Below are 22,296 nucleotides of genomic sequence, written 5' to 3'. Positions count from 1 at the left end.
CACAGAACGCATAGCAAATGGACACAAAGCACAGACAACGGGGGGGGGGAAGGGGAGAGAAATAAATAAAATAAATCTTAAAAAAAAAAAATGAAGTTACAGAATCAAATTTTGATTGAGCCACCCACAACAATCAAAAACCACATCACACATCCTCCTCCCAAGAACCTGCCATACAGCCCCATTTTATCTAGCAGGTAAGTTCCACTATAGAGCTGTTACTTGCCATGTGCTTCTTGGTATGTTGGTTCTACCTTCGATGCCTCAGTTATTCAACATCTAAAATGGGTAAAATGCACTCTATCTCAAAAGAATGGCAGAAAGATGAGAAGTGGCACTGCTGCACGTGGAAAAAAAGTACTAAATAAAAGTAAGGATATTTGAGTTCTGGTACTCCCACTCCAGAGCTACAGAGCTTCGGAAGAGTCATTTCACTTCATTGATCCTTACTAACTGCAAAAAGTTAAGTGAGCTAAACGGGCTACCCCTCCAAGGTTACACTTTGCTCTAATATTCCATGATTTAATTGGAAATACATTCCAAGTATTCTGAAAGGTAAATACATCATCGATTCTAAGATGTACATTTTCTCCCTATTTTAACATCTCCGAAATTGGACCTTTTTTTTTAAACAATGGATGGCATGTCATAGTTTTATGGGCAGCTCTTTTTTTCTTAGTGGCACATAAGATAATTGCATGTCTTACAATGGATGATGTCTTAGGTTTGCTGAAACATGGTAAATTAATGTACCCTCATTTCCCTTTTTCCACTGGTCATCAGAGTAAGAGAACTCAGTAGAAAGACATGGCTGGAATCAAGCCAGGGACATTCCTCTAAACATGGCTGGAGCGGGGGGCACTTCTATTGTAGACTCTGCTTTTCATATTCCAGTTAGTTGCTTCTATGTGTATGTCCCAGTCTAGGCTGTGAACTCCTTGCGGGCAGGGGTTCTGTATGATTCATCTCTATTTCCCCAAGGCTCTGCACATTTGCCAGGTTTCAGTTTTTGCAATTAATCAATGCTTGTGCTTGAAGCAAGAAAGCTGCCCCCACAGGAGGACAGCAGTGGCCACTACCACTAGCTCAGGCCACAGTGAAAGGCTCAGTAATCAAGATGCTAAATCCCCAAGTCCCTGAGTGCCCTCGCTGGGATTTGGACACTGAAATTACCACTCACCAGCACATCCCTGAAGAGCAACTGCGGCCCAGAGTGCACTGTCCAGTCCACTGCGCCACTATTTGGAATCTTGATGCGAATCACCAGCACCTGGTTCTCCATGGCAGGGAAGGGGCCAAGGGCCAGCCACAGCATTACAGATGAAAAGGGTTCACATCCTGGACTAGAGGGTACCCACTGACCCTTGGTTTGGTTGGAAACTCCAAGAAAAGGGCAAAGAGGAGTGGGGGAAGGACGAAAAGAGGGGTGTGGAGGGTGAAGGGGAGCCCGCAGCCACCGAGCCCGGACTAGGCTGTATGGGTTAAGTATGGGGTCTCCCCGTGAAGGAGGGCAGTGGAGGGGGCAGGGACCAGTACGAACTAGAGTTCGGAAGGTTCTGGAGTTGGAGAAGGGGACAAAATGGGATCAAGAAGCTCTCTGCCGTCTGTGTGGGGATGAGGAGACAGCACAGAGAGGCCCGTTTGGGAGAGATAAAGCGGGAGGCGTCCACTCCTCCTTGGTGGACGAGGGGAGGGTCCCCGACTGGAGGAAACCGAGAACGAGGCTGATCGGAAGGAGCCCCGGAGCCTCAGACCACTAGAAAGCCGAGAGGGCCTTCGCGGGACAGTCAGGGAGCGAGTCTTCTGCCTCACCGCGAGCCAGAGGGAGCGGCACACGTGGGCGCAGCTCCGGCCGCCCGAGGCCGCGCGTCCCGGAGGAAGCAGCGGCGGCAGCCGCGGGAGGAGGAGGAAGGCGGTGGCGAGGACACTGTTACTCCGGAACCAAAACGCACCGCGCCGGAACCCCGGGAACCCACGAGCGGGACCCGCCTCCTGCGGCGCCATGTTGGAAGAGGGCAACTCCCGGACAGGCCCGCCTCCGCGGCTTCGGCGGGCGGGACCCGAGGAAGTAGCGCGCGGCGACCCGGCGTGAGTGAGGAGAGGAACGGGTCCTGCTCACGGGTGAGACCCTCCTTGCCGCGGCGAGACTGGTGATGGCGGTTTCCTTTCCCCATCCTGTTAAAGTCTGCGAGGTGAAAAAAAAATTCTAACAAACGAAGGAGAAAACTGAACTAGGGCTGGAGTCCGCCAAAAGCTCATTAAGGCTTAAAGCGGAAAGACTACGGGACTACGGCTCCCGTTTGTTCCTCTTTAGTCAAGCCGTGCACCTAAATATTTGTAAGGGGTTGTGCATCAAATCAGCAAGAGCAAAGCAAGAACTCAAAAAACAATTGTCGTTTTTTTCCTTCTCCAAGTCAGAGGTCCAGAGGATCATGCTCTTTCTCCCACATTAGCAAAGCCTTTGTGGATTTTTTCAGTGAGGTTCTTTTCCCCACGAGTGCCCTGAAATAACAAACAGCCCCTTATTCAGAAGCAACCGTAAAGAAATTCATTTGAAGAGTTTAATGGCCTGGCGACAGCTGCGGTAGTGGGATCATCCCCTGTTATTAAACCGTTACAAAAATAACCCTATCTAGTCCATAAATTTTCAGCTAGATTGCAATGCTTACGCAATCGGTGATATCATGGTAGTAGCAATAACCCTTGGTTATTTTAAAATGCCTTGTTACCTCATATTTTAAAGTGCATAATCTTGTTGAACTAAGGTGCCTACAAGAAGTTTGCTTATGAATTGCTACGTACAGATTCGTCCTTTATCTCTTTTTGATGAAGATGCTCAATTCGACTTTGCTTCTGGGATGAATTTTGAATAAACCCGGTGGGGGAGGTGTGTCAAATTCCACTTTAACAATCAGAGAGTTGATTACATGTGAAAGAAAACTAATTAAAATACTGGTCATTCCACAAAATTTTCCCCATGTTTTTTTTCTGCCTAAACTGTTTTTATATTTGACTTGAAAGGCCACTGTGGGAGATAAATTATCTCTCTTCAATTATTGTAATTTAATAAATTAGGTAGACATTCAGTCATATCATCCAGATATTCTAGGAATTACCCCTTTCTATCCACACTTAAGTCCTGTGAAAAATAAACCTTTGCCCAATGTCCCCATGTACATTTTATTGATGATTCATTTTCTATTATTTGAGAAAATAGACCGCAAAATGGAGATTTTTCCATGAAACTATGATTTATTAAAATGTCTTTTTTATTCATAGTACCAAGGGAAAACTAAATTTGCATAAATATTCTGAAGTTTTTTTTAGACTAATGGCAAACTCGTAAGATTTTCCCAATATTTGCAGAGTCAGATGTAATCATACTTCAGTTCTTCATAGCTTTTACATAGTGAAAATTCTCAACCTAGATAGTTTCAGCAGGGGTATTCCAGAAAACTAGAATTCTTGCTGCAAGAAACATCATAGTCACAAATATTGGACCATTTCCATTTGGGGTCACAAACATAAAATACCACTTTCAGATATCTTTACCAAGTAGAATAAGCTCTATTGTCTGAATTTAAGGTATATTTAATTTTCGCATTGAAGTTATATGTAATCTTAACATTTTTGATGCCATAAATACACATATAATGCATGTATGTGTGTGTATATATACATATATATGCGTACATATATGTACTAATAGATATAAGTCAGGAAAGGGACTGGCTGAGGTAGTGAGGGAATCATAAAGCAGATTTACTATAGTAAAAGACTCTTGCTTTCTTGTACTTTTCCTACTTGATGGACTTCTCAATACGTGTAATAAAAATTCTCTCCCTTAATGAAGTTATAGTCAGGTGGTGGAGACAGACAAACAAGTGAGTAAAACTTATGTTAGATAGTGCTAAATGCTAAGACAGGGTAAATGCTAAGACACTGGTGTATGCTGAATACAGGAGGGGGAGATTAAAACAATGCTGCTCAGCAGTGTAATAATAACACTAAGGAATATGAAAACGGACCCATATTGACTCCTATTAACTGATGAGCTTACCTGAAAAGGGGCATGTTTCTGAAATGTTAGGTATAAGATGATTTTTTTTTTAAAGAAGGTACCAGGGATTGAAGCCTGGACCTCCTATGTGGGAAGCAGGCACTCAACCACTGAGCACAATTCCTAATCCCCTTTCCTAACTTACTTCTTTTTTTTTTTAAACTCTGTCTTTCCCCCGTGTATATATCTCCCCCAAACATAACCCCAATCTTATCGTGAGACTACCTCAGACAAACACACACTGAGAAATATTTTACAAAATACTTGACCAATACTCCTCAAAACTCATAAGACCATGAAAGAAAGGCAAAAAAAAAGAAAAGTCTAGGAAATGATCACAGATTTGATGAGGCTAAAGAGTTATTTCGACCAAATATAATGTGGTACCCTGGTTAGGGTCCTGGGACAGAAAAAGGTTGTTAGTGGGATAACAGGTATAATTGAAATGAAGTCTGTAGTTTGGTTAATAGTATTATATTAATGTTAATCTCTTAGGGTTTTTTGTTTGTTTTGGGGTGGTTTTTTTGTTTTTGATGGTTTTTTGGAGGTACCGGGGGCTGGGAATTGAACCCTGGACTTCATATCTGAGAAGCCGGCACTCAACCACTGAGCTACATCGGCTCCCCTGAGTTGGTTTAATGATTTTTTTGCTTGTTGTTTGTTTTTGCATTTTTCAGGAGGCACTGGGAACTTCCCATGTGGGAAGCAGGGGCTCAACTGCTTGAGCCACATCAGCTCCCTAATCTCTTAATTTTGACAAACATGCAGGGGTTATGTATGACTAACATTGGGAGAATCTGCGTTAAAGATTTACATACTATTTTTGCAACTTTTCTACAAATATCAAATTATTCTAAAATAAGACATTCTTTAAAAATAGCAAATTACATTTCTACACACCAACAGAAATGTCTTAGAAAATTTAATTTTTAAAAGATATATTTACAATAATAATAGCAAAATAATGAACATAAATACTTTTCTCATGTTGCTAAAATATGAAGAAACATGAATAAAAATGAAAACAGATCCCCCGAAAGTATGATAGGAAAGTTTGCTCCTCTTCTGTTCTGGCAGAAACGGAAAAGAACGATAGGAACAGTTCCAGCACTCAGGCAGAGGCAGAAAGAGCTATTCAACAGATATTCATGGAGGATCTACTGTGTGCCAAGCACTATCAATTTTAAATGCTCTAAAGTGAACTAATTCACTAATCACTAAGTGCCATTAGATTTCATTTATATACATACAATACAGTTTCCATTAGGTAGAATAGGCTTGTGTTTCTATAAATCATTTAAACTTTATTCCCATCTTCTCATTATTTAAGTATATCTGTATTATATTCTTTATATGTAGTAGTAGTAACAATAATAAAACACAACTCACATTTTCTAAGTACTTTACAGCTTTCAGAACACTTCTGCATCCTTTATCTGACATCATTATCCTGTGCATCCTCAGAACAAGTGTACAGCAGTGGCCAGAGCATGGGCTCTTTACTCAGATTGCCAGGATTAGAGTAACACATTTTGCTTGACTTTTCACAGGACCTCTTGGATTCCCACAGCTAAAAAATGGGCATATGAATAGTGCTGATCTCATAGGATTGTTATGAGAAGATTAAGTGTGTTAATATATGTTAAGTGCTTAGACTAGAACTTGACACAAATAAATGCCATCTATGTGTTAGGCAAACTCCTTATTGTATAGGTGAAGACAGGCTTGGAAAGCTCTAATTTTTCTCAAAGTTATTCAACCAGTAATAGTCAAGCAAGAACTTAAGCCAAATCTTTTGTCCTCAAAACAAGGTTCTTTGTATGACACACATAGTAGAAAAGCAGCAAATAACCAAACTAAATAACATAATGGGAATCAAGCACAGGCATGCAAGAATGATGACAAAATTTCAGAGTTAAAGAGAATTTATGAAATCATCAAATAATCCCCTGCCCAACTGAAGAATTCTCTCCACAAATACCTAAAGAATTGTCATGCAAAACTCTGAACATCTCCAATAACAGAGAACTTGCTGTTTCATGAAGTAAACTATTCACCTTTTTTACAACTCAAATTATTCTTGCCTCCTCATGCATTATTTCTAGTACTATTTAAAAAGAATAAGTCTTAACTGATCCTAGTACTTTCTGTTTAGTGTTTCACTTCATTTACTTCTAAATATCTTTCTAAGGTTTACTTTAAAATAGCAATATTCCTGCATGGGAAATTAGATGCACCTTTTGAACTACCTCAAAAGCATAATCCTATAAGATTCCAATCTTCTATTTTTCAGAATACATTGAACAGTGTAATTGCTCAGTAAGTTAATTCATTACGAGGTAATATTCTGAAATTTGTTGCTGTACTTTTAAAATATCCATGTGATTTTCAATTAAAGTATCCTTTTTTAAAGCTTTTTTTAAGATTTTTAAATTTATTTTTCTCCCCTTCCCCACCCCACCCCCCCCCAGTTGTCTGCTCTCTCTGTCCATTCACTGTGTGTTCTTCTGTGTCTGCTTGTATTCTTGTCAGCGGCACCCAGAATCTGTCTCATTTTGTTGCATCATCTTGCTGCATAGTAAAGCTATTTTTTAAAAGGCAATTTTTTTCTAATTTTTAAATCCCCACATATTCATTCAACATAGAACCTTCATTAGATGATAATTATTGGAAATATAAAAATTAATAACACTTGATTCTTATCCAGTTGTGTACAAAAACTGTCTTTTTCAGTATGGCTTGAATAGACCTTATATGTAGATTCAGAACTCCTAGATTTTGTTGGAAGGTAAAGTTACTAAAATTTGCCTTCAACATGATCTGTGAGAAAACATTTCTTGAATGAATGAATGTTGATTTTTAAAATGTGATCTAAAATCAAGTGGCACTAGATTTTTATTCAAATTTTCAAATTCTTGGTTCCTTCATTTTATAAATTTGGACCTTTGAAAGCATAAGAAACTAAAATATCAGTGCTTATTTCACTCTAAGGGCCTTGATTCCATGTGTAAAGAAAGGTTACAATATAATCTCCTGCTCCTATGAATTATTTTCATCCAGTTTTTAAGCATCTATATTTCTTGAGCTAAATATCCACTTTCATTAAGTGGAGTTTTAAATTTATATGTATTTACTAGAGTATTAACTTTTATATATTTTTATTTTCTTCCTTTAGGTTCGGGGTAGACAACTTTTCAGTTTTGATTTTGAATCATTCACATACATAAAAATAGAGAAAAATTAATCACTTTGTGCTTAGTAAATTCAATGTTCTGCTTACAGATTATTATAAAATCACTGATAAATTCTAGCAGTAGTAGTAAAGGGTATGTCAAATAATTACTTAAAAAAAATCATACTACATAGTGTTAATGATGTTACCTTAACATACCAGCTTCAGGGGCTGCATAATTGTTTCTGCCAACCCATAAATTTTTGAGTAACAACAAAATTATTGTGATTTTTCTTACTAAATAATTCATACATTACAAAGCATGTATGTAACAAGGTCCATGAATCACTAAAGCATATAATGATCATATATCTAATGACATATTTCTTTTCATAAGATGAATTCAAATAGATTTATGTATTTAGGTTAACTAAAAATACTGAGTTTATAAGGTTCATAACTCTATCAACAACAACAAAAACTTCAAATCTTCTTTAAGAAGTACAGCTACCATGGTTTCCTTTTTAAAACTGAATGCTTTTATTTTTCAAAATCCTTGGGTTTAAGCTACTTTTCATGAAGTTTTACAGCTTTTAAATTGATACTATAAATATCTCTGAAGATAAATAATAATATAATGGAGTAGTACAATGTTCATAAACTGTATTTAAAATGATATAAGTGCAACTAAAATAGCCATAAGCAATACTATATAAAACCTCACATGAGTAGTAGCTAATATTCTTTATCCAGTAACTAGGATCTAAAAGAGAATATTTTCATCTGCTAACATTTTATATCCTTTTCTTTGGTCTGTTTTTTGTTGTTGTTGTTAGTTTTTTTAAAGATTTATTTTTCCCCCTCCCTGCCTCCTACCCTGCTGTTTTTGCTGTCTGTGTTGACATCTCTTCTCATTTTCTCTCCTCTAGGATTTACTGGGATTTGATCCTGGGAACCTCTGATGTGGAGTGAGTTTCCCTGTCAATTGTGTCACCTCAGTTCCTGGTTTCTTCTGTGCTTCACCTTGACTCTTCCCTTGTCTCTCTTTTGATGCATCATCATCTTACTGTGTGACTCACTAGCTGGGCACTGGCTCACCACACGGGCACTTGTGCTCACCATGCAGACACTTGTGCAGGCTCTGGTTGGCCATGTGTGCACTCTTTCTCTTCTTCTTTTTCACTGGGAGGCACCAGGGATTGAACCCGGGTCCTTCCACATGGTCCTCCATCACTTGAGCTACATCCGCTTCCCTCTTTGGTCTTATCTTAAATAATTTCACACTAAGTATATACTTTTCTTAATGCTCTTTAAAGTGATCCCAAATGAGATTTCTTCTACTTAATTACAACTAGTTTTCTTAACTAAAATTTTGAAAGTTCCATCACTACAACATATAAAATGATGTTAAATTAACATGTTTTGTTTAATCTCTCACATTTTTCTAAATTCAGTTATTTTCTATAGTCATCTTACAATTATATTTTATCATAGTTTGACCGGATCTTTATTAATTTTTAACAGGTTTATTGAGATAAAATTCACATGCCATACAATTCACCCATTTAAACATCCCATTTCTCCCTAACCTCCCCAGCACTAGACAACCAGTAATCTTTGTCTATGGAGTTGCCTATTCTGGACATTTCAAATTAATGGAACCATATAATATGTGGTCTTTTGTGACTGTCTTCTTTGATTTAGTGTAATGTTTTAAAGGTTCATCCATGCTGTAGCACGTATCAGTACTTATTCCTTTTTTTTTGCTGAATAATATTCCATTGTATGACTATACCACATTTTATTTATTCATTCATCAATTAATAAATGAATATTGAGTTATTTACACTTTTTTGTGAGTGAATAATGCTTCTATGAACATTCATGTATAAGTTTTTGTATAAAGGAATGTTTCCAGTTCTCTGGGAGTAGAATTGCTAGGTCATATGGTAAAATTGCTGGATTCTGTGATAAACCTGTCCATTTTATAGTCACACTAGCAGCGTATGAGGGCTCCATTTTCTCCTACACTTGTTATTATCTCTTTCTTATTGTAGCAATCCTTGTGGATGTAAGGTGGTATCTCATTGTGGTTTTGATGTCCATAATTGTTAATGATGTTGAACACCTTCTCATGTGCTTAATAGCCATTAGTATATCTTCTTTGGAAAAATGTCTGTTCAAATCCATTTTTCAATTGTTGTCTTTTTATTGTGAGTTGTAAGAGTTCTTTATATGTTCTGCATACATATGGTTTGCAACTATTTTCTCCCATTCTGTGAGTTTTCTTTCTACTTTCTTTGATAATGTCTTTTGACAATGTATGTTGAAGTCCAATTTTAATGAAGTTCAAATTATCTGGGTTTTTTTCTTTTGTTGTTTGCCTTTACTTTTATCCTTTCCCAAAATGGGGGATTTTATAGGCTCTATGTGAAACCACAGTCTCTTTAATAGAAAGCTAACTGAACTTTTAGAAATATACTTAATAAAAATAACTTAGATTTATTTTATCCCAATTGTATAAGTACTCTTAATTAGCTGCACGGATTTCTGAGAAGTAGCTTGATGGCCAATCTGTGTTAGTGGGAACTATTTTCGCCACATTTTCATTAAAGGAAAAAATATTCTCAACATCTGATCTCTAGTTTATACTAGAAAAATACACAGTGGAATGTGGTGACTGATAATAGTACCTCTTATTGTTGGGAAAGTACATATAATGGTATATACGTGAAATATAGTAATTAAGATTTGTGTTCTATCGATTGTGTAGCTTAAGTAATTTTTCATTACGAACATAAGATTTAATAAGTATAAGTAGTTAAAGATTCTGACTTGGCACTAGTCATTAGCATGTAATTGAACTAGTAAAAAAGATCACTTAAAGCTATGTTGATTACCACCTTATCTTTGAAAGGCAATTAAAGATCTCAATCATTGCAACAAGATTTGATTGTGCAGCCTTTATTGGACATTGATCTTTCAGCAAAGTGCAGTTACATTTTCCATTAATTTACAGTAACACAGTTTAACTCTGATACCCTAGACTGTTGACCCAGGTGAGATGTAATGCTAAATACTTGTTTAGGTTAAGATGCCCCAAACGTCATTACTGTCTGAATGGCAAGTGTTGAAAAAAAGTAGATACCTGATCCACTAGCTTTAGGATAAGGTTTCTGTTATCTGCATTAGCTTTTAAGTGAAGTGAAACGAAGATCCTGGCCTTTTATGTCATCACACTCATTAAACATCATTCATTCTTTAATTGAGTTAAGAGATATTTCACGAAGAATTACAGATGTTCTATGCTTATAGTGTCAAGTGACAATAAATAATAATGACATAAAATAAAATACACATTTTAAAAGAAATGCATATGGCTTTTAATAATTTAATGTTTCCATATTTACTGAAGTCAACTACTAGCTAAATATTAAGTTAGTGACCAAACATGTGTGATAATAGAAGTTATAACTGTTTCCACAGTTTGGTGCATTAAGACAGCAGCAGTGAGAAACAAGGGATTTTTTTAGCAACCTCTTTCATGCCCCCAACTCTATCATTGTATCTTAATGATGGTTCATAACTTACCCAAGGAACTGAGTTTCTTTTTAAAGATTTTAATTTATTTCTCTCCCTCCCTCCCCCACCCCCATTGTCTGCTGTGTCCGTTCGCTGTGTATGTTCTTCTGTGTCCGCTTGCATTCTTGTCAGGCGGCACCAGGAATCTGTGTCTCTTTTGTTGCTGTTGTTGCATCATCTTGAGGCATCAGCTCTCTGTGTGTGCAGTGCCACCCCTGAGCAGGCTGCACTTTTTTCGCCCAGGGCGGCTCTCCTTGCAGGGTGCACTCCTTGTGTGTTCAGCACCCCCATGCAGGGGACACCCCTGCGTGGCATGGCACTCCTTGTGTGCAGCAGCAGTGCACATGGGCCAGCTCACCACACAGGCCAGGAGGCCTGGGTATCAAACCCTGGACCTCCTATGTGGTAGGCAGGTACTCTATCAGTTGAGCCACATCTACTTCCCAGAACTAAGTGTTTTGACTAGAAATTTCTTCCAGTACTTGATAATTGATTTGGATAAAAGAACTATGAAAGATATTCAAGATTATACTAAAAACACATCTTCATTAAAAAAATAGTTTTGCCTTATTTTAAAGACAAAATCCCATTGAATAAGAATAGGCATTAAAGATGTCTATGGTTGTTTCACAACTGAAAAAACCAGAAGGGCAGGATCCATTCAGAACCCTCCTTGCCAATTTAAGAATAGCAGGCATGTGCACAGACACATTCATACAAAATGTCTTCAGGTGTCTCTCCCTCTTACCCTGACCTTATTTTCAAAAACCTTTTTATTAATGAAGACCCCCCCTTTTTTTTTAAGATTTATTTATTTCTCCCCACCCCCTTGTTGATTGTGCTTGGTGTCTGTTCCTTGCGTGCTTGGGAACCGAACTGGGGCTTCCTGTGTAGTAGGCGGGAGCTCAGTCACTTGAGCCACATCCACTTCCCTAAATAAAGTCTTTTAAATATATGTAATAGAGAAGATTGAGGATTACTTTGATGTAAAACTGATGTTTACTTACAAGCATATTCATGTTACATTTTTAGAAAGCCTTCTTGTGTTCTTCTTAGATTACAGATGGAAAAAAAGCCCATTAAGATAGAAAGAAGTAAAGTTATTAGCCTGAGGTAAAAAAGTAAGACAGCACTAATGCTAAAAATAGAATCAGTCTCCCAACTTGCAACATTTATACTTTATCCCTTTTAGGCCACAATTTGTCGATGTAAAATCCAACTTTAAAGAAACCACTACTGTTCAACGGGGAGTATTTTTCACACTAAAGGTTCACCATAAGACTTAGTAAGTGCAGTGAGTGATATTTTAATATTTGAACCATGCCCTTAGCCACTGTTAAGTTCATCCTTCACCATGATCAACTCCATAAGAGCAAGAGGTCTATTGACTTTCATGTAATACAAGAAAATATTACATTTGCTTAATTGTTACACAGTGAGCACACCAGCAGAAATCAAGGCTCTATTTAATGCTGCAAGCAGCAGAGAATTACAGAGATCAATAAGGTAGTTTGTCAAAGATGTTCTCCAAGGAGACTTACCTATCACCATATGGACAAGAAGTCACACTGACTGTAGCTATTGAAAAACAGGTAAGCAGAGTCAGCAGGACAGATTATCAGAAATCAAACAGGCCAGTGAGAAAAAGAGGTGCAACTCTACTGAAAAGCTGTATTTATAGTCTGGTAATTAAAAACCATTTTATCAGCCTTGTGCTGAGACCAAATCTTTATAGCAAGTATTGACAAGACCAACAGCAACGAATGAGCAGTATTTGACTTAAAACTTATGAGCTATAGTTATTTAACTTTGCCCGTTATAGAGGAAATCAGTTCTAGCCTTCCTTGCAAAATGCTAATAGTCAGTTGTATTATTAATGAAGCTTAATGTTACACTATCTCCTTTGTGTAAGCGATTCATTTAACTAGTGTCAAGTATATTCTTCTGGACTAAATATATTGGCATAAGCACTTCTTTGATTAAAGTGTTATTTAGAGTTGCTTTTAGACAAGTGAACACTATGTATATTTGAAGAACAGTTCACTTTATGTAGCTCATTTTAAATGACTACCTTCAAGGAAGTCAGTTTGTATTGCTTCATTGTTCTGGTGCTTTCACCTCAAACACTTCCACTCACTTTCTTCCCTGACTTGCCAGGAGTAAGCAGCCAAATATTGTTTAGATTCAATTTTATAATAAATTTGGCTACAAAAATGTGTAAACACTGCAGAATACCAGCAAAACATTAACATAAGATGATATATAATGTATATTTGTACTTATGGAAGAGATCATAAATCTTAAACACACATTGGTTTAGAAATTAAGTACTTCTACTTAGTTCTCTCTAAATTACTTCAAATTTCTGAAATTTGCCATTTGTCTGGGTATTTTGTAACTACCCCTAAGGATAAAAATTTTTAAATGACTTTGCTTTCAAAAATGCAATTAACTTAATAAAATTCTAATACAAAACTGCCACCAGGTCTTTAAACTTTCAGCTTACTTCTAATTCTCTATAAATCTATGGATATGTACCATTTTAGCTAATTGCTTATATAAACAGTTACCAAATTTATCTTTTTAGGTTTTTCTAGATCTTAATTGTTCTTACAGCTTACCAGCATGCTAGTTTAACTTAAGTCAATTTCATTCACCTTGCTGCATTTGTATTAACCACAGAGATGTTATTGCATTTTTAAAAAATGTAGTATGGGATTAGATTCTTTAAGGAACAATAAATTTCAGTATTACGCCCTGATCCCTCATCCAGGTAAGTAGCATAAGGGCTTTAAAACATTTCCATTAAAAATCCTGGTGGCTAAATGGTCTATGTTTCAGATTGTAATCAGATTTTTTCTCAATTTTAGATTTGCCAATTACATAAACATTATCTTTACCATATAACCTAGTATCCTCTACTTTTACCAGTGTTACATGAAAGATTTTTCCCCTTTCCTCCTTTGTTTGGGCATCTGTATTTTCTCATCAAATGGTTGATTTAAATTGTTAGTACCTAACCATAGAATCTATATACATTATAATTATTTTTTTATCTGTAGTTTTATCTGTAGCTTTAGGAAATAACTGGTGTGAAACTTCACATTTGTAGTTCCTACTGGCTAAACAGAGTATGCAATATATAACAATGTATGAAAAGCTTCACCTCTTGAGGGTAATGATTTATCTTAAAGAACCAGACAGCGTAAAAAGAAAATGGTGTTTGCAAAAGTTTTATTTTAAAGATCAAAAATAAATATTGCACATATACACAAGAGAAAATCTTCTGGTATTTATGTTCTCCAATGCACAATTTCAATACATGGCATCTTCATCTTCTTTATTTAGAAAATAAATTGTTATTGGTCCATAACTTGTATGTACAGTCTCAGTGACTCTGGCAAATAACCAGGAGCCAAGTCCATATAATAATGTTGGAATACCTAGAAAGCAAATGAATATGTTATTTATAAATATTAATAGTTAATAATCATGCATCCATATATTGGTCATGGTACAATCACACAATACATTTCTGCAATGTCAAAAAATTATAAAAATACTACTCAACGCTGACTAATTACCTAAGAGCTCAATTTCATCTATGTTTGTGGAACATGGTGACCTCTGTCACAGATTTTTAAAAGTAGGTAAGACTGGTATATATTTTAGTTCAAAGCACTTTACAAGCACTAATTTATTACCTTCAAATAATTGTAAAGTAATTCTATATTCTTTTCACAAATATGCAAACAGAAGAATATTTATTAATTTAGTTGTACATTCTCCTGATTATCAGCCTGGAGCTTAATTTACTAGGTCAATGTTATCTTTCTTCAAATTAGTAACAGTGATAGCTAAAGTAATTTCTGTATGACTTAAACTGGATCAAATAGTTGCCTTTTAAAACCTAAGATAAACTTAACTGGAAGCGATTTTAGAGTAACAATAGGCATGAAAAAGAAACACTTTGCAGTATTTTTATAACAAATTCAACAACAATCTTGTTTTAACCTATTTGAAGTAAGAATATAGACTCCAACAATGTGTTTCTTCTTTGGAACATTTCCATTTGATACGATTTTGCTGTTACATTTGAAATTAGTTGCCAATTGTGATACATGAAACTAAATACAAACTACCCAGAATTAGGGATTAAAAATACTTATATGCATTTGATACTGCATTGGACACAAAAGAAATTTTATACAATCCTTATCTTTCTTCAGGCACTTGTTTAAAATCATTGACTATTAACATGTTAAAGACATATGCCCAGCACATGGATCAATAACAAATATTGTATGCACTGCACAAGTATTAATTGTATTGCTTTCTTATGAGAGCTGAGCAGAAAGTGATCATTTAAAAGCATAGCTATACTTTGGGAAAATCTCTTTCTAGTTAATAGGGAAATCAACACATGCTCAGGACAAATCATATTACTACTTTTTTCCCTTATTTTTCTGTAAGTATATATTTGCTGTATTAATGCTCTTTTTGTGTGTGTTGGACTACTTTGTGCTTATTCCCTGAAGCTTCTTCATTCCAGCCACTGTGATGCCAGAAATTAATCAGAAGTATCACTAGCTGGCAAAGAGAAGAGGGGGAAAGTGCTCATTCAGGTTGGCACCTCTCTATTTTTAGGAATATACTGAGTCACAGTTTGTCACTATCACACGTTCTCTGAAATGTGAATTATCCATGAAACCTTTTACAGCATACAGCCTTCTTTGCCCTGGTAATACCCGAAAGAATCTCTAAATGCCTCAAGGGAATATCACAAAGTCCCCACAAAAACTTGACTTGTAAAGCTATTTATAAACCATTTAAATGGAAAAGGAAAAAAGGCAAGTGGCAGAAGGTTGGAGAGGGACAGTCAAGAAAAGAACAAGATATAGAAGAGGTGAGGGAAGAGTAGAGGGAACAGTTAGTTGCAATAAAAAATACATTTAAAATATAGTATCACAATTTCAAATGCTGAAAAGCAATGGAGGAAGAAAAAAACAGGTTCCATAAGCAATTATTAATTTTCTAAACATATTGAGAGTAAAATATGTAAAATAATACCAATCTAAGGACATAAATTTAAGGAATGGCTGGTAACATTGAGAATCTTGTTTGCAGTATTCATCCCAGGTTTCAGTGAAAACATTGATACTTTTAAAAATTCATACTTTTGAAAAATCACACATTTTTTTCTGGCTTAAATGGAAGACTAATCAAAGATTACTAGCTTAATAATTATATTTTCTCTTATTAACAACTAGGAACCATTTTCAGTAATGGTCTTTGACAGTGGATGGAGTTGTGATATAGGAGTCAGAAATTTTTCCCTGCCATCTATTTAATTAATGCAATCAGGCTAATACACTAAATGGGAAGATTTGCCACCTATATAGTTAATACATTAAAAATCTTTATCTGTAGTTTGTATGCACTAAAGTCCAAAAAGATCCCATGAAAAATTAAATTTTTTCCAGATTGAATGAAATATATCATAACATCAAAATGAATTTAAAAGTCAGTTCTCTACATAATAATTCATTTTGAGCCAGCTGAACAGTAGGTAAACTACTGTCAAATTAAGCACTTAAAAAAATTAGAACTTCTTAGCAAGTCTCCCATTACCCATTCATTCCAATGGTAAGTTGCTTTTCTTAAATCTCAATCTACTTCCCAGCAGGACACCCAGTCTGATAAACCATCAGTAAAATGTCAGCTCCTACTGAAGGGAAGGCGGGAGAAAGGGAACAAATGGGTAAAACAGAAATCTTTATTATTTACAAAATGGAAAAATGAATTACTCTGATAATTACTAATTGGAAGGGAAGAAGGGGAATAAAATCCTAAATATTCTTATTAATAGAATATGTCCTTGATGATCCAGAGGGGCAATTGTGCATCACAGAATAGAAAAAGATTCTATCATTTCATTCACATTCTCTACCTTCAGATGAAAATAAACAGTACTGTTATATTAAATTGGTATATATAACATTCTTTAAAAAAATTCCCTTTAAATATAAGCCAATTTGAATTAAAGCACGTATGGAAAGAAAGTTCTCCTTTTTGTTTAACTCAAAATTCTTATTCCCATTTAAGTAGGATTTTTAGAATTTCCAATAGTATAGGATTAGTTACCATGAAGAGTATTAAAATCGTTTTTCAATCTCTTCCACACTCAAAAATAAACAAACAAAACTACAACTGCTCTTTACGAGTATCCTACTTTTTTTTTTTTAGATTTCCTACTATCTATATTTGAAAGAGAACCCCATTCCCACCCCTCAAATCATTAAGATGTTCTTAAATTGTTAGGTTTTAAATGACAAATTTTAAAAAACACATTTGGCTCAGGGTTTACCTATACCCTCTGTTACACTTTTCCTTATCTATTCTTACATTTGGGAAGAATGATTTCTTCTGCTTCTGAAAATGCTAAAATAATCGTGTTGTCCTTGAAGCTAGTCATCACTCCAGCCCGGCCAAATGATTTTCAATTGAATTTTCTAAGTCACCTGACCCCTAAATTTCCTATCAACCTCAAAATTGGTGAGCATGCTCTATGTAGTCCATCAGTCAAATAACAGACATATTTTTAAAGGCTTACACATTGCTAAATAATCTTCTCCATATGGGACTGAGCCCAGGACATTCCCGATGGAGGAACGGCTCAAAAATCTCATGACTGACATGTGTTGTTATAAACAAAAATACACACACCATATTTAAATTTAATGAGCTATAAGATTAATAACAAAATACTAGTACAGTTACATAGGGGGTTAGCTTTAATTATGATTTTTAAAAAACTGGTTGGGTAACATGCTCTGGCTCCCATGTCAAGATTTTAAATTAGTGAAATCTTGATTAATGTGATATCAGCTATTAATAGGTTCAAAGCATCTTGAGGTGACTGTTTTTCACTAACCTAATAAAAAACACACCCATGTCAATGTTGATGGCTCTTCTGTCATTTAAACCAAAATAAAATATCCAGCAAGATTAAATATCCTCAGAAACAGAACATACAAGTACCATGAAATCATACTAATATTAAAGAGGGAAAGCCAGTATCTTTTAGGCCTAGTATCTGAAGAACCTAACGTCTGGTGAAAATCTTTAGTGCTTTCAGTAAAAACGAATTTGTTGCAATTTCTTACAAAGAAAACAAAAATATTTTAAAAATAGTTTCATTTTGTAACTATAAATGCACCCACAAAGTGATATTCATGGGAAGGAATCCTGCCATGCTCCTTAATGTTTCTTAACTTAAGGGCCCCTTTCCAGGGGGGATGTTTCCTTACAACCTCCTCCTTGCTCCCCAACGTAGGTTACCGGTGGCAGAAAGGAGACTGGAATGCCCCTTCCCCAGAGGTGGCGCAAGGTGGTCCCTCAGTACAGGCCTGTAGATAAACCAGTTCGGGGGAAAACCAGCCCAGGAGCCTACAACCTGATCTTGGTAAGCGCCTGGTGGGTGGAGAATAAAAAAGACCAAAGCCAAAGCCGGGTCCTAAGAAGCCTGCAGGGAGGATGGGGGCCGGGAGGGCAGTGGCTGGGACACCGAACAGCCCTGTGCAAAGTGTGGCGAACCAAGGGCGCACAGGACGCGCCTACTCCGGCCCGGGACGCGGCCACCCCGCGCCGACGTGGCCTGCCCTCGGCCTGCGTTTCGACCTCTGGGAGCTGAAGTTTGTCAGGGTGCTTTGTAATCGGCGGGGCGTCATCCACGCGCGGCGAGCCTCACGGTGGCCGTGCTTCACGGGGTCGGCGCGGCCCTCGCCCCCGCGCGGGGCACTGGCCCGGGCCACTCACCGAGGTTGACGACCTTGAGCGCCGTGAAGAAGCGGTTCTGCGGGGCCAGGTCCTGCCAGGGGGCCTTGGAGCAGTGGTACTTGATGAAGGGAAAGCAGCCGGTGCGCAGGACGTGGTAGTTGGTGCCCTGCACGGGCCAGTTGAAATGCGAAAGGCCGAACTGGTCGTTGCGGACGGCGCTGTAGGGCACGCAGAAGGAGGTCCAGTGCGGCAGGCGTCGCTGCAGCAGATGCCGCGTCAGCACCTCCGAGGCGCCGGGCTTCAGGCCCGAGGCGGATCCCGAGGCCCAGGGGCCGCCCAGCAGCAGCCGGAGCACGGTCTCGTGGGCCCTCCGCAGGGCCTCCATGCCGGCCTCGCAGGCGTCCCCCGCCCCTCCGCCGCGCCAGGCCGGCAGGCCCGTGCCCGCGGCCGACGGGGGGGGGGGCGCGCGCCGCTGGGGGCGGGGCCGCGGGCTCGCGCGCGCAGGCCCGCCCCCCGAAGCGAGCGACGGGAACGCCCGACGGGCCCCGCGCGAGCGCGCGAGAGCCCCCGGGGCGCGGCGGCGCGTGCGCACAGAGGTCCCGCGGCGGCAGTGGAGCAGTGACCCGAGCGAGGGATTCCTAAGAAAAGTTCGACCGTTAAAGTGAGTTAAAAGGCAGCTCTCCGGATTCGCAGTGGCTCGTGAAGTCGAGAGTGCTTTTGTGTTTAGATCCTCACTATCATGTTGGCTGTCTAAAATGTGCCCCAGATATTCCCAAATAAAAAAGTTAATTAAAAAAAAAAATATATATATATATATATATATAAATCCCTCCTAAGAGCCTGGTAAATGCTAGATCAGAAGAGTCACCCATTATCAATTTATTACCTTAGGAAAATCTTTTCTCAAACTTGGCAACCTTTTGGGATAACTTATTTACACCTACTTTCTAAAGAAGCATTTCCTCTTATTTATCCTAAACTTATCTTTTTTGGAGAAACGATACATAAACTAAGATCATGTATGTTGAAAACTCTGTATGAAAATGAGATTATTATGTGTAAGTATCTTGTAAAAATTACTATTTCTGTGGTTGAAACCTCAAAAGGGATATAAGACAGTGTGTAACATTCTTTAATTTTTTATTCATTCACCAGACATTTATTGAGCACCCACCACCATGTGCCAAATCTTGGGGGATCTGTAGCCATGCAAAGAATTTGAACCTTGTTTTATAGGATTCCCTATTAGACATTTTTAAAAGGTTTTAGGTGGAGATGTGTGGTTAGATTTGCAGAAGGCATGCTAGAGGAAGGCTGATAGACAAGGAAGGTGATTTAGTACTGCACTTTTCAAAATAAAAATGTAGTATAAAAGTCCTTTTTGAAACAAATCTGTCACAGACACCAACATATCAAATAAAGTATAACTTGTGTTTTGTCACTAAAGTTTATTACAAGTTCAAATATTTAGCACCAACTTTGTAGGTAAATACAAAACCATAACAATGAGGTTGTTTCAACCTCTTCTGACTTAAACATTGTTTGGTACTACTTTCATACTTGAAATTACATAATTTCTCAAAAAACCCACCTGAGGTCAGAGACTTGGTTTTCTTTTCATTTCCAGTGCTTGATGACCATTGAACAAAGGGCTTAGTGATATTTCTGCAGTTGGCATTCAAAAGCCTTAAGTCAAATTTTTTTAAGGGAAACGGACTTGGCCCAGTGGTTAGGGCCTCTGTCTCCCACATGGGAGGTCCCCAGTTCAAACCCTGGGCTTCCTTGACCCTTGTGGAGCTGGCCCATGCACACTGCTGATGCACGCAAGGAGTGCCCCCTCACGCAGGGGTGTCCCCCACGCTCCCCTACACGCAAGGAGTGCACCCCGTGCACCCCATAAGAAGAGCTGCCCAGGGCGAAAGAAAAGTGCAGCCTGCCCAGGAATGGTGCCACCCACACTTCCCGTGCCGCTGGCGACAACAGAAGCAGACAAAGAAACAAGACCCAGCAAATGGACACAGAGAACAGACAACCGGAGTGGGGGGGGGGATTAAATAAATATTAAAAAAAAAATTTTTTTTTAAATCCAAAATCTTGTCTAGTAATTAAGAAGTAAATGCATTAAATAGGGGGGGGATTAAATAAATAAATATTTTTAAAAAATTTTTTAAATCCAAAATCTTGTCTAGTAATTAAGAATTAAATGCATTAAATACATGACTACTCAGTTTTCAACAAAACAGAGAAATGGCATATCCTTTAGGAAGAATTCCTTAAAGTAACTATAGAGTGATACTGTGTACAACATTTAGCATGTGTGTGAATATATCGTGGAGTTCCTAGAAGAAAGGGACTTAGCCTCCTTGTTTTTGTTTTAAAGTCACCTAGGACATTTTTGATCCTCAGAATGTATTAAATATGAGTCCTACAAAATTGATAAATGGAACTATATTAAAATTTAGAACTTCTGGTCATAAAAAGACAGTATTAAGAAGTGAAAAGGTAACCCACAGAACAGGAGAAGTATTTGCAAAACGTGTCATCTGCCAAAGCTCTTGGTATCTAGAATATACCCCTACAAGTCAATAAGAGAAGCACAGCTCAATAGAAAAGTAGACCAAAATTGAACAGACCCTTCACAAAGGAGAGCACCCAGATGTCCAATGAACATGTGAGATGTAGCTTAATTTCAATAATCCTATGAGAAATGGAAATTGAAACCAGTGTGACACCACTACAGGTACAATGAAATAAGCCAGACACTAAAAAATATGTCCTGTATCATTCCATTTATATAAAGCATGAAAATAGGTAAAAACTCCTCTATACTGATTGAAGTCAGGATAGTGACCCCCCTTAGCAGAACAGGGGAGCCAAGGACTGCAAGGAGCATGAAGGTTCTTTCAGAGAATGGGATTATTCTCTTTCTTGATCTGTGTTCTGGCTTTATTATTTGTGTATTCAGTTTGTGAAAATCCTTTGAACTGAACACATATATGTGCACTTTTCTACATGTATATATGTTTTTTTCAATAAAAATTTGAAAATGACAAAAAAGAGTTATACAAGTAATATATATCCTATCACTAGTGCATTAGTGTTTATTGTCTTCACCCAGAATACATCAGTGGGAACATGACTCCAACTTAATCTTGTACATACATAGAATATTTATTCTTGTCTTGTTTTTCCAACCTTACTATAAGATCCGAATTTACTCACACATTTCTAATAGTGCGATTTAAAACAAGTAGGGTTGGCATATAGATTTCAATTAACTGTCATTCTTAGAGAAGAATTACAGGAAAAATACTGGGTGCATATGTCAGCATGTTGGTAAAAAAGGAATTAGGAAAAGCAATAGAAATCTTTCCATTTGGGATTTCATTTAAAATGTTCAGTTTGGGGCTTAGGAATTTTCGTTCAAGGAAAAAGGGCCATGGAGATGCTGCTGCCCCAATTTATAGTACAGCATATTTTGGAACTTAAAAACAGACACCCGAAGGATCCACCGAGCCAGGTCTCCTAGGAACCCCAACCTGCTTAATATCTCAGTGTCCTCTAAGCCAAACTAGTACCAGAAGTGGGCAAGACTGACACCCACAGCTGGGAGAAGGTTCACTGATCCTTCCCACATCCAGTGCTGCCTGCTGCTCATCCCTGTATCCTCGTGTCTGCCCTGGCAAGGACAATTCACATGGGT

At 37.7% G+C, this 22,296-nt stretch overlaps 2 protein-coding genes across 11 annotated transcripts in view; both read right to left on the bottom strand.

Moving 5' to 3' along the window:
• Nucleotides 1-1,965, bottom strand: part of MAP2K5 (mitogen-activated protein kinase kinase 5) — a 300,226-nt gene extending 298,261 nt beyond the window's left edge. For 9 of the 10 annotated variants that reach the window (XR_011648445.1, XR_009185129.2, XM_058294387.2 and 6 more), the window contains exon 1: nucleotides 1,181-1,943. Coding sequence is in view for 8 of the 10 variants with exons in the window: in XM_058294387.2 (XP_058150370.1) it covers nucleotides 1,181-1,315 (135 nt within the window). In the remaining 2 variants the exon portion in view is untranslated. Of the gene's footprint in view, nucleotides 1-1,180 lie in introns of all 10 variants that reach the window. The other variant, XM_058294389.2, reaches the window with a different exon arrangement.
• A 12,066-nt stretch (nucleotides 1,966-14,031) lies between these two features.
• On the bottom strand, nucleotides 14,032-19,042 carry C3H15orf61 (chromosome 3 C15orf61 homolog). The gene is made up of 2 exons (XM_004471306.3): nucleotides 18,633-19,042; nucleotides 14,032-14,257 (listed from the first exon to the last, which is right to left on the bottom strand). Exons 1-2 carry the CDS (start codon nucleotides 18,976-18,978, stop codon nucleotides 14,130-14,132), a joined length of 474 nt encoding a protein of 157 aa, XP_004471363.2. The 5' UTR covers nucleotides 18,979-19,042; the 3' UTR covers nucleotides 14,032-14,129.
• Between the last annotated feature and the right edge of the window lie 3,254 nt (nucleotides 19,043-22,296).

Source organism: Dasypus novemcinctus, chromosome 3 (genome assembly GCF_030445035.2).
Source record: "Dasypus novemcinctus isolate mDasNov1 chromosome 3, mDasNov1.1.hap2, whole genome shotgun sequence".
NCBI classification, from domain to species: domain Eukaryota; kingdom Metazoa; phylum Chordata; class Mammalia; order Cingulata; family Dasypodidae; genus Dasypus; species Dasypus novemcinctus.
This window is presented reverse-complemented; position numbering and strand designations above follow the sequence as displayed.

Coding starts and splice junctions, on each gene's coding strand:
- C3H15orf61 (XM_004471306.3), bottom strand. CDS start 18,978: ATGGAGGCCCTGCGGAGGGCCCACGAGACCGTGCTCCGGCTGCTGCTG. Junction 14,258..18,632: donor GCTCAAGGTCGTCAACCTCG/GTGAGTGGCCCG, acceptor TTTGCTTTCTAG/GTATTCCAACATTATTATAT.